This window comes from Setaria italica, chromosome VI (genome assembly GCF_000263155.2).
Source record: "Setaria italica strain Yugu1 chromosome VI, Setaria_italica_v2.0, whole genome shotgun sequence".
NCBI classification, from domain to species: domain Eukaryota; kingdom Viridiplantae; phylum Streptophyta; class Magnoliopsida; order Poales; family Poaceae; genus Setaria; species Setaria italica.
Genome location: NC_028455.1, coordinates 31,254,564 through 31,267,038, shown reverse-complemented (window position 1 = coordinate 31,267,038; position 12,475 = coordinate 31,254,564). Strand labels below are relative to the sequence as shown.

The 12,475-nt window shown below is 54.5% G+C and overlaps 3 protein-coding genes across 3 annotated transcripts; 1 reads left to right on the top strand and 2 right to left on the bottom strand.

Annotated features, from left to right (window-relative positions):
• Positions 1-1,430: 1,430 nt before the first annotated feature.
• On the top strand, positions 1,431-2,729 carry LOC101762492 (protein EXORDIUM-like 2). The gene has a single exon (XM_012846933.2). It carries the CDS (start codon positions 1,505-1,507, stop codon positions 2,495-2,497), a length of 993 nt encoding a protein of 330 aa, XP_012702387.1. The 5' UTR covers positions 1,431-1,504; the 3' UTR covers positions 2,498-2,729.
• A 3,248-nt stretch (positions 2,730-5,977) lies between these two features.
• On the bottom strand, positions 5,978-9,631 carry LOC101762080. The gene is made up of 4 exons (XM_004973685.3): positions 9,419-9,631; positions 8,907-9,331; positions 7,517-7,627; positions 5,978-6,605 (listed from the first exon to the last, which is right to left on the bottom strand). The coding sequence occupies exons 1-4, from the start codon at positions 9,582-9,584 to the stop codon at positions 6,417-6,419; spliced, it is 891 nt and encodes a 296-aa protein (XP_004973742.1). The 5' UTR covers positions 9,585-9,631; the 3' UTR covers positions 5,978-6,416.
• Positions 9,632-10,550: 919 nt separating this feature from the next.
• On the bottom strand, positions 10,551-12,008 carry LOC101761664 (trihelix transcription factor ASIL1). The gene has a single exon (XM_004973684.3). The coding sequence runs from the start codon at positions 11,838-11,840 to the stop codon at positions 10,845-10,847; it is 996 nt and encodes a 331-aa protein (XP_004973741.1). The 5' UTR covers positions 11,841-12,008; the 3' UTR covers positions 10,551-10,844.
• Positions 12,009-12,475: the final 467 nt, after the last annotated feature.

Here is a 12,475-nt window from a genome sequence, read left to right as displayed (position 1 = left end):
TTGAAGAAATAGGGCAGTGCGGGCTTATGAATAGAAATTTGGCCACGCTTGTATAACAGAGTAGAAACTGCAGATAGATGTTGACTACAGTTGTACACACGCTCCCCTAACTGTCACACTTCCGAAATCATGTTGGTGAACAACAATCCTAACGTCCTAACCTCCCTAAGCAAACAGAAGATAACAAACTAGTTTCATCATATTGCTGGAGGGACTGAGCACATGTTGGTTCAGTTGCTAGAACCAAACATCGTGGCATATGGTCTTTGCCCATCTTCGGGATTTGGGACTTGGGCGTATATGGTTCAGCCAAATCCCCGGGATTCATGGTCTAGATATTTGGTTGGCTGGTAGTGCGTGAGGTTGGAGATGAGCATGTTGGCTTGTGACGAGTAGCCAAAGGAGAATCTACGGCTCACATGAAATCTTGGTGGAGAGTGGCCATATGATCGTTGGTTTGCTAGAGGACCAACAGGGTCGAAGTTGTGTAGAAAATTCGATGTTGCAAAGTAAAACAACATAACGGGAAGATCCGATAGCAACGAGGTGGTGAAGCTTGGGCCTGTAGCTGGGCTGCTTGGGCTCGGTTGCAGCTGATCGAAATGGCTGGGCTGCAGCGCTACAGCTGCTTGGGCCTGCAGCGTTAGCCGAAGCCGCTTCAAAGAAGTACACAAGCGAACAGGAAAAATACAGCACGAATGCACGATGAGCTGCGCAGTCAGCAGCTTGCGCAATTATTTGTAGGCGCGCCACTGAGCACTGAGGCCTTGTTTAGTTGCCCAACTTGGGTGCACCCAAATTACTGTAGCAACACTGTAGCGTTTCGTTTGTATTTGTGAATTATTGTCCAAATATTGACTAATTAGGCTTAAAAGATTCATCTCGCAAAGTACAACAAAACTGTGCAATTAGTTTTTGCTTTCGTCTACGTTTAGTACTCCATGCATGTACCGCAAGTTTGATGTGATGGGGAATCTTCTTTTTGCATAGTGCCAAAGTTGGGAGTTGGGGGTGAACTAAACATGGCCTGAGCAGGCCTTGCCTGGTCATCCATCGTCATGACTCATGAGTGGAATCGTGGCATTCACTTTCCGTCCCTTGCCAGTTGCCACGGAAGGAACCCTTCTCCACAGTTCCCTCCCAGCCTTAACCTGACGCGCGGGCCCCACCACCCGTACACGGTGGTCCACTTCCCCGTACCCCGAGCCCACTCACTTTCAAAAAATATGCTGCGCCTCCCTCCCTCCTCTCTCCATACACACACACACGGTGACATGGCCGCTCGTCCCCATAGGAAAGCAAGGACATATGATTTCTTCTGAAACAAAGCGAAAAATGAAAAGTCGCGCCCGGGCCCAGTGGACCATGCCTATCCCTACCTCCCTAGTCCCTCCTTCCTTCCGCCACAAAACCCCTATAAAACCTCGCTCACTGTCCCTTGCGCCGTTCAGCCCCCGAGCCTACCACCTCACGAAATCTCACTAGCCCGCTCCGGCTGACAGCCATGGCCCACGAGCTCCGCCACCACTGCCTCGCCCTCCTCCTCATCCTCCTCGCCGCGGTCGCCGGCGCCGGCGCGGCCACGCCGAGGCAGCTGTTCCTCGTCAGCCAGGCGCCCGTGGCGCTCACCAACCACCACGGCCAGCTGCTCACCGGAAACTACTCCGTGAACCTGCTCTGGTACGGGCGCTTCACCCCGGCGCAGCGCGCCGTCGTGGCCGACTTCCTCCTCTCCCTCTCGGCGCCCGTGACCGCGCCGTCGGCGCCCTCCGTGGCGGCGTGGTGGGCCACCACGGCGCGGTACCACCCGGGCGCAGCGCGGCTCACGCTCGGCCGCCAGGTGCTCGACGCGTCGCTCTCCCTCGGCCGCCGGCTCTCGGAGGCCTCGCTGGCCGCCCTCGCCGCGCGCCTCTCCCCGCACCGCGGCTCCGTTGCCGTCGTGGTCACGGCGCCCGACGTCCTCGTCGACGGGTTCTGCCTCTCCCACTGCGGCCTCCACGCGTCGGCCACCTCGTCCGCCGCTGCCGCGCCGGCCGCAGCCCACGGTGCCGGTGCCGCGACCGCCGCTTCGACCCCCACGCGCGGGCGCGGCCGGTTCGCGTACGTGTGGGTGGGGAACTCGGCGGACCAGTGCCCCGGGGAGTGCGCGTGGCCGTTCCAACCGCCGGCGTACGGCCCGCAGGCGCCGCCGCTGGTGTCGCCGAACGCGGACGTCGGGATGGACGGCGTGGTGATCAACCTCGCGACGCTGCTGGCCGGCGCCGTGACCAACCCGTACGGCGGCGGCTTCTTCCAGGGCCCCGCGGAGGCGCCGCTGGAGGCCGTGACGGCGTGCACGGGCGTGTTCGGTGCGGGCGCCTACCCGGGGTACCCCGGGCAGCTGCCGGTGGACGCCGCCACGGGCGCCAGCTACAACGCCGTCGGGGTCGCCGGGCGCCGGTTCCTGCTCCCAGCCATGTGGGACCCCACGACCTCGCAGTGCTCCACCCTCGTGTAGCAGGCGTACACTAGGATCGGCGTACGAGGTCGAGCAAAATGTGTGGCTCGGTGTAGGGATCGAAGGTTGTGGAGCTGGGAGTGGGAGGACTCGGTGGTGGCCTTTGTGGTTTCTCGTGATCTGGTCTGTCATTGTTCTTGTTCTTGTGAATATTTCGTGGTTGGAACTTGAAATGAAATCCAAAAAAATGTTGGAAAAAGGTGGCGGCGGCATTATGTATTGTTGATCAGCAATCAAACAGGTTAATCCATGGCATCGTGCGTGGCGGCTTTTGTTTGATTGCATGATGTTTGGATGCGTCAAGATGGAACCACCCGAAACTCCCGTCACTGTTTCATCGTGCAAGAGCAGAGGCCGAACCCAATCGGGAGCGAGCAGAGCCTTGCTGTGAACAGTTCGCTCGCTGGCCCAGCGCCCACAGCGCTCCCATTGATGATTTGCTCGGCGTGCGGAGCACGGGAAACGGCGGAAAGGCCATGGCAAGGACAGGAACCCAGGAGGCAGGCGTCGCCCTGCCCTCTGCCGCGCATCTTTCACTGTGCCTGTGCGTGTAGGCGCAGCGAGGCAGCGAGCGCAGGGTTCGGTACGGCCCGTGCCCGTGCCCATGCCCCGCTGCGGCGTGCTGACCCCGAGAAGCTTGAGGCGTACGGAGGGCGTCCCGTCGCTGCACGGACTTGGCCCATCCGACGCGACCCGATCTGAGCGAGAGCCTCCATCATTTCGCTGCCTACACACACACACACAACCACACAGGCAGGAGCGTCGAGCACAGCGAGCGAGGCGTGTCTCAGTGTCCCTGCGTGTGGGCCTGTGGGGGCAGCGAGCAGTCCCACCACCCTGCTGTAAAATCTTGCCTCGCAAGGCTCCGCTGCTGCTCGCGCGGCATGGCGTTGGGCAGGGCGTCATGGCTTTTGTCGCGTTGCAGCTTGAGAATCGTTTGGGTTTGAAAAAAGGCTGTAAAAGAAATAAAGAATGGCAATGCAGTAGCAGTAAAAGTAAAATCCAACGCCCGCTTTTCGCAACGCGAAAAAAGGTACAGGTCCGAGTGGCCTGGTACAGTACTTCCCGTCCTTCCAAGCCTCGTGCTCAATCATGGATGTCCCGGACCCGTATAAGCGAGGGCAAGCAGGTTCCGTTCCGGGCGAGGCGTCACGGGCAGTCGGGCACCCAACCACGCACATCGCCACGCCTGCTCATTTCCGTGGATGGAGGGATGGTGAGAGCAGTGTGATGGATGGCCGCCGTACCCGTGCTCAAAACCACGCCACATGCATCGCCACTTTGACATTGACCACGGGGCACACTGCCACACACTGGCCGAACAGTGGCACGGGAGATTATCCTGAAGCGTGCGGCGGGTACACCGATTGCGACGGCCGAGGGTCATCCTCGCTAGACGCTAGGCGAGCAGTACAGCAGCCGTAGTACCACGACGCACGGTCCGGCCCCGCGGACACACGCGGCTCGGACCCCGAGGCCGCCTCGAAACCCCAGCGCGCCACCCGGGAAGGAAAACTGCCGTCGTCACTCGTCACCCGCGGCCCCGCGGCCGGCCGGCCCCCACCCCACCCCCATCATCCTCCACATCGGCGGATGGGCAGGCAGCCAGGGCACCAACGCACCAGGCAGCTGCATACGCGCATGTGAACCGGGGCTCGGTTTCTTTCTCGCCACTGCTGCAGGAAAACTCTAGAGAACCAATGGCCGATCAAGCGGGAGTGGGGCACCCATCCATCCATGGCGCATTGGCGCTGGCGCAGAGCCAGTTGTATTCCACGACCCGCTGCCTGCCCTGCGCTCTGCCTGCCTGCTCGCCCGCCCACCCGGCGCCCCGCGCCCTGATCACGACGCCCCTGGCTGGCTGGGCTGCGGCTGTGAGCGAGGGACGGGATCACGGGACACCATGGCCCATGCGTGCGCTTTTCTGTGGCAGATGACGGATGGAGACGAGCGCTGCGGCGTTCGCGACGGCAGCCTTGTCCCCCCACTGCACCCTGAGGCGCTTTGCTTTGCGCCTTTGCCTAACCTGCCGGACTGGTCACTGTTGTACTACTACACGAGTCTATGGGCTGCCTAGGGCGTGGACCGGCTCCGTCTTTGCAGCCCTACCACCAATCTTGCTACGCAAAAGGCGATCATGGAGATATGGACCATTGTCGTCTTCCAAGCCAGCTGTGTGATGATGATTCATCTTACTGTTTGAGATCACTGTGGTTTCTCGCAAATCCTAACACCCTACTACCTCGGATAAACCTTGCTGGATCAGGCATGAAATTGACAAATTGGTACTCCATCGTCAGGGTACCCGCTGCAGGCATCAATGACACATTGTCACGTTGACACGGTATGCTCTATGTTGTGCATAGCATTTCTTTGCCATCACTGGCAAAGATGCATGTACTACGGTGCATAGTCATGACGGAGGGCGTACCGACGATCTTATCAGGATCAGCGGAGAGGACTTCGATAGATTGTTACTACCACTCCAAAGCTGGAGGGTGGTTGCAAGCATCAAATGCATGGTATGGGATTCTTCGTCATCCATTGTTGACAAAGGCGCAGTACACTGTACCCCGTGACATGAGAGTGACGATGGTGCGCCGTACCGATCTAAGCATACTACGCACAGACAGATCTCAGCATGTGTTGAATGCCAGTTAATGCAACAGTGAACGCCAGTGACGTCGCAGTGGTAATGAACCCGGTCGTCCAGAGCCACGCACGCATCATTGCGATCGAGCGCTTGCTGAAACGGAGACCCACGAATGAGTGTGCCTGCCCGCGTACCGTCCGGCCGGCCATGAATTTCCTTGAACAGGCGCTGTCAAAGGCAGGAGGAGAACAGCATGGGCAAGGCACCCGGCACCGGTAGTAATCCAAGCTCCAGTCTCCAGCAGTCCAGCCAGCAGCTGCCGATCCAGTACTCGAATTCAATTGCACATAAAGAAACCTCGCAGGCGTCGGATGTGTACTGACGTAGGGCATCGCAAGCCTGTCGTTGCTCTGCTGAAGTACAGGCTCTTAAACGGGCTGTAATTCCCATGTCCATCTACCGATCTACGTACAAGACTGCATGAGGACGACGAATTGGTTGTAGACCTGAAACTGAAATGCTTGAGCACATGTATAAAGTTACTGGAATCACATGATGAAAGAAACCCAAAGCCTGTGGCCACCTTTAAAGTGTGCCAAATTGACAATGGCAGTGTCATCACCGTAGTGTTAGTAATCATTTCCCCACTTTCATGTGCACAAAAACTGTTCAGGATGTGTTCGTAACGAGCACGAGCTCGCTAGATGTTTTGTAAGGGGAGGGTCTGCGCACTTTGGCGATAGCACGATCATCTTTGTTGCAGTGTTGGTCAAATGGGCGATAGCTCCAATCTCGCTCCTCGCTCCAGTTCAGGACGAGACCAAACTGATTGTTCATCGACCGAAACGAAATGGAAACGAAGACCAGGCAATAAACGTCGAATTGTGTACATCGGTACAGGCGTCAATGCTTGAAAAGCAAACACCGACAACCATGAATTATTGCACATCATACACATTTACACGACCAAACCAAATTAGTCCTTGATCGACGATGTCCGTATCAATCAGCATTTGGATGTCATCAATGACCCGGATGTAGTTAGTACAAAGCCGTAACATTCGGTCGGGATCAATGACCAAATGAAACATTAGGTCACCAAACAGATTTTTACGGAATCTTGTGACTAAACCAACTTGCCCTGTACAAATCCCATGCTAAGCATTAGTTTTCTGGCCTGTATTTGCGAGTGCTATGCTATCCAAACGCTGCAAAGCATTATCATTTATGCCGTGGTGCTGTAACCATCCGCGTTTCACAATGTCAGGTAAAACACAATCGAAGGTCTATCCTGGATGCTTCTTGTTTCCATTTCAGATGAGATAATCAGGGTTTGTTGTTGCCACATGTAACAGCTCCCGAGCTTATTTTTGCCTGTTTGTTCTCTATCTCTGGAGCTGGATCAACGCTGGAAGATCTAGCACTGTCCCGGTCTAGCATGTCTTGTTCACCATCTAGTATCGTGCTTGCTTCCCCAATTGCAAGGATCAGGTCAAGTTGCTTTTGCTGTTGTTCCTGCAGGATAGATAAAGAGCTAAAGGTAAAAGGCCATCTGAATCAATATGATAGGAATTATTTATTGGATGGGAATCATTACGTTGCAGTATCAGTAAGGAAAAAAGACTGAATTATCTAGGAGTCTTTAGCAGACAACAAAAACCACTGATTGAGCATGATGATTGTTCAGGGTGAATGATTTTAGCCCTGAAGATAAGATATATCATTCCTTGGAAGGGGGAAAAATTCTAATGATGCAACTAAATAAGCATAGAAACTCTTATGTGTACAAATGAAAATGCTAGAAATCCCCATTAACTTTGTGAAGGGAGCCCAGTCAAGAAAATTTCATAACTACAAGGATGAAAGGATCCCAATTTCCTTGCGAGACTTGTTGCACACACTCCAATTAAACACATCTCAACTCCACTAATAATAAGAAACTTACAAAACATACATAAACATGTTGATTCATGACACTTCCTCAGTACGCAGAACAACTTAGGCCGAAGGCACATTGACTGCTATTTGCTAACAGTGTGTAAAAAAAAGGGTCTAGGCATGCCATTTTGAGACTGAACAATTTCCTATAAGTTGGCAACAGGTAACAAATAAGATGGGTTTCATTTTTGAAATGCCGGCAATATCACAGTAGTATTATCATGAACTGCCTGATAATATACATGTGTGCATGAGTTACAATAGGAGGAGAAAACAAATTCTCAAATCATATTCTAATTTCTATCACAGCAAGTATGTATGTATATGCCAACCATATGAATGTACATGAGATACAATCATACAATGATATATAACCAACTAAGGTGCTATACACAGCACAACCATAATATACATCTCAGCAAACTTTTATAATAGAGATTACTCAAGAAATTGAGCTTTTGAGAAATGAAGCTGCAAAGAAGCATCACCTGCATTGCATATAGCACCTTCTGAATTGCGCCAATTTCTTTTTCTAGAAGGACTTCTTGTGCAGCTAGTATACAGGTGGCTTCAGAATTCTTCTGGGCTAAAGCTGCTGTCTGCAGAAGAAAAGGATAGTAGATGAAGCTATACAGAGGCAATTATAGCAGTGCGAGCATGCTATGATGTATTCAGGATCAATCACAAATCATCCCAAGAAGATTTGCACGTCACAGAGAAATATGACTGAAACAAATGATTGGTAATATCTCAAAGAGATCATGTTTTCTTTCCTGACAGAGCAACGTGTGCATATTGGCAACAACTAATGATATTGACGAAGCAGAGATAGGTGCCATGTTGTAACTTTTTTCTTGACAAGCAATTTGTGCAAATTGATAACTGCTAATGATATTGAGGAAGCAAACATTGGTCTCATGGCTGTCTACTCCAGCGTTCTCCAAATAGAAGATGAATACCTACTACCATTTGCACCAATAAAAATACACAGAACATATAACCATGCTTTCATGTTACCTCCAGTACGGTTAATCCTGATGCATTTTGCTGCACGAAATGATAACTATAGGGAACCAGAAAGAGAATCAACCAGGAGGTAGTGATTTTCATGCTGTTTAGCAACCATACCTATGAACTATTTCAGGTGCTTATTTTCTTAAAGGCTTATATACATCCAACATTTATCAGGAAGGACTGAAGGAGCTAAACATATACATGCCTACTACCACAGCACATGATCAGATAGATATACAACATAGACCAAGGCACCACTTACGTTGAATGTGACTGTACATCAGCATTCTGAATCACAAGAAACTTTAGCAGTTAGCACTATGCTTTGACAAGCAATAACTGATCTAGCAAGGTTGCAGCCAATATCATGTTGCATAAAGGGGTGGTAATGGATCGTGGCCCTTATACCTCCTTCACAATCCAACTCAGCCCTACCTATTTTTAGTTCAAAATCATATAATATTATGGACCGGCCCTTATTGAGCCCGATCCTTAAATTTGCTAGGCTAAATTAGAGGGCCCTTTACCACCCCAGCACAATAGCCTGGTACTGTTTACAGAAATAGTAGACAACAACCCAGGCTGTCCAACATTTATATGCTGTTTAATAGATAAACCTATGAAATGCACAGATGTAACCTTGGGGAAAAACTCAAGCAGCTACAATTTCCATTAAACAGTTGATCCTATCAATATTTAGCTTAGTACTAGTTAGTATCAATTCAACAAGCAGGAACACTTCATTTCGTTATCTCACTTATTTGCGTCCAATTTCAAGCATTAACTAACACTTTGTGCTGTCTCAAAATCTAATGGAAGACCGAATTCTAAGGCAAGTGGCTATTGTGACAAATTAAGCAATACCTCACTGATAGGATCCCTCAATGTCCTCCGCAACACCCTAAACCTGACACCGAGCTTCTCAACGGTCCTTGACAGCACACCAACGGCCGCCACCATCCTCCTCACACTCTCCTCAACCTTCTCCACCCTCTCCACCAATCCCGCCCTGATCCCATCTTTAGCACCGCCCCCCGGGCGAAGCCGCTCTGACTGCCTCCTCCGTATCAGGCTCCCGATCGCCACCGCGCCCACTAAGAGCACGTACTGCAGGACCAGCAACCTCCCGCCGGCTAACGGTGGCGGCCCGGCGCTGGCGCTACCCGACGAGAAGACGAGGCGCGCGGCGCAGACCACCGAGCAGATTGCCGGCGGCGCGAGGCAGAGCAGCTCCGCGGTCGAAAGAAGCGCGTCCAGCCCGAAGACGCCGCCGCGGCGGACGGGCGCGCCTGCGAAATGCGCACGGGATTAGCTCGAATCGAAGTGTGGGGTATGTGAATGTCAGAGCCGAGGAGTTGTGTGGCCGTGTGCGTTACCGGAGGCGAGGGCGCGGAGCGGCGGAGGCCATCGGGGAAGCGGACTCCGTGAGAGGAGCGGCGCAGGGGAAGGACACGACGGGAAGGGAAGGCGGAGGTGCGCGCCGAAGGAGGAGGAGCTGGCGCGGAGCGGCGCGAGGGAACTGGGATGCGGCGGCAGCAGCATGGGGGTGATGATGTCGTGGACTCGTGGGGACGAGGCGAGCCGCGAGCGGGTGCGGTTGGAAAGGACCACGACCTGGAGAGGAGAAGCTGGACTGGGCCAGCTTTGGTTGGGCTTTTATTTTGGCCCAGATCGTGGCCTGTATCCTAACCTTATTATACAAACGCAGCCCAGTTTGCCACCAATGCCTCGATTAGAATTTAGAACAGCATGCTTGTCGACAAAAATTAAACAGGAGCATCGATTTCAGCTAGACTCCGCATGTGTTGTGCAGAATCTCAGTTAGAACAGCATCCTAGATCACTTATAACAACGTCCTGCAATTTGAGTCCGGTATAAAAAATGAGTTGTACGGCATGTGCTGTGCAGAATCTCAGTTACAAAAGCTAGATGACGACACGAAGGAAAACATATGAGAACTAGTGTGCTCCACAAGGTAGATGACTAGATCAGCAATTCATCGGAGGTTTTATGTGAATGATTAAGCAGCTCAGTAACTAGAAAAGGTTCAACTTGAACGACTGGAGACTTGGAGAGTGGACATGTCACCCTACCACGTGAAGATTTTTTTTTTTTTGATGAAACACGTGAAGAATAATTTACGAGACAGGCAACCACAACCCCACCCCCTACTCAAAGACCTTGTCAATTAGGATGACCAACAAGAGCACAAGTGCACAACCATGCCCTTATTTGATCACAACTTCACAATGCCTCAGATTATCAAAACAACTTCTGAAATTCCCTGACCTCTGGTACTCTGGTGTATCATCAAGGCACAGCATTCCTCACACTCAGGAATGAGGTAATGTTGTTGGGTTCTTCTGTCACACAAAGCATTTGGTAGAACATCGAAGTTTTCCATGCATATAAGCAGAACTCTCATGATAAACATGTCCATCATCAGACTGACACGATGGAGGTGCCAGTCCTAACAGAAGAACACCAGTGCTTTTCCAGCTCAGGATATGTCGAACACCTGTGCAGCTTTGTCACCTCCCACAGAACAGAAGCAAAGCACAGACAAATCGCAACACACAATCACAGCTACAGCTGCATGTACTAGATAGAAATCAGCAACTGCACTAGCCTTTATCGTCCAAAAGCATCGTCATTCACCATAACGGACGCGCATAACAGAGATAGTTAAAAATGCTACTGCAAATCAGTACTACCATATACGAACTACGACTACAATCCTGAACAAGGGGAGGAACAGCTGGGATCCCTACCATCACCATCAGATCATAAGGCCATCAGTTGCTAGGAGTCTCCGCTGCTGCCGTAGTCCCTCCTGGCCTTCTTCGGCGGCAGGGAGCAGGCGGCGGCGATGGCGTCGCGGAGCTGGCGCTGCGCGTCCTGGAGCATCTGGGCGTGGCGGGCCTCCGTCTCCTGCCACCCGCGCTCGATCTCCCACTGCATCTCCATGCGCCGCCGCTCCAGCCGCATGACCCCATCGCTGAAGTCCCTCAGCACCGCCGAGAGCTGGGCGCTGGCTCCCCCAGGCCCGGAGGGGCGGCGGCGGACCAGCTCCACCTCCTCTTCCTTGGCCTTGTCAGCCGCAACCGCAGCCGCGGCGGCGGCTGCGGCCTTAGCCTGGAACGCCTCGTAGGCCACTCTCTTCCGTGGAGGTGCGGTGGACGGCGTGATTGAAGGCGGCGGCGGCGGCTGCTGCTGCTGCTGGAGCTGCAGCTGCGGGTGGCGCGGGGCGAGGCCGCTGCCGAATTCCCGGATGATGCCGTTGATGCTCCTGGTGTTGTTCCGGGGGATGAGCTCTTCTTCCTCCTCCTCCTCATCCTCCTGGTTTTCCTCTTCGTCTTCTTCCTCCTCTTCTTCCTCGTCGGAGGCGGCGGCAGGCGGGGAGCCACCCGCGGCCGGATAGGCGGAGGAGGCGGCGTTGGGGCCGCGCTCGAGCTGATCCATGCGGCGGAAGAAGGTCCAGAGCGAGGTGACGGGGCGGGCGGCCTCGGTGCGGTAGCGCTTGCGGAGCTTCTCGAGCTTGTGGCGGCACTGGGTCCCCGTCTTGCGCTGGACGGCGAGGCCCGGCGTGGCGGCGCAGCGCGCGGCGGTGTCCGCCGCCACCTCCTCCCACTGCTGCGCCTTGAGCTGGCCGCGGCCCAGAGCCGTCCAGCGCTCGTCGTAGGCGTCGATGAGGTGCAGGGTCTCCGGGTCCGACCACGGCTGCGCCGGCGCGCTCTTCTTCAGCGCCGACCGCCGCGGCGGCTCGTCGGAGTCCTCGTGCGCCCCGGCGGCCATCATCCGGCAGTCACGGGAGGTTCAGATCTAGATCTGGGGATGGGCGGCGGATGGGGAGTTGTTGGGCGCAATAGATGGAGGCGGCGGCGGCGGTGGAGGAGGAGGATAAGGTGGGGGTATGGGTGTTGGGCGGTGTCGTGGTGTGTCGTGGTGTGGGGGTTGGGCCATCGGCCGCGGCCGCGTGGTCCCTGGCGCCGCCCGCTGTGCCTCGCCAGCGCCAGCGCCGCGGCCTCTTGCTGTGTCGCGGTCGCGTTGCGGTCACGTCTCGATGACCCGGGTCGGGGCGGGGCCGGGATCCCGGAGCGGGGGAGGGGTGGCCACTGGCCCGGGTGGCTCGCTGGTGGTGATCCCAGGGGCAACAAGTCGTCCGCGGCACGCAACTTGTTGCGGAAAGGCTGGGCGGCGGCCGGGGGGCGGGGGCGGCCCGGCGGGGCGCGTAGGTTTGGCTGCGGTCCGGTAACTGGCGCTGGCGGAGCGGGTCACCGGCTCACCGGGGTCAGTTCAGTTGGCTGATGGCGCACGCAATTTGGCTGGCGTGGCGTGTGCGTGTTGCCGACTCTGGAGCCCGGCCCGTGGTTGGGTTGGGTGAGGTAGGGCGTTTGGCAGTATAGACGGAGGTTGGGCTAGGCCCAGCTGGT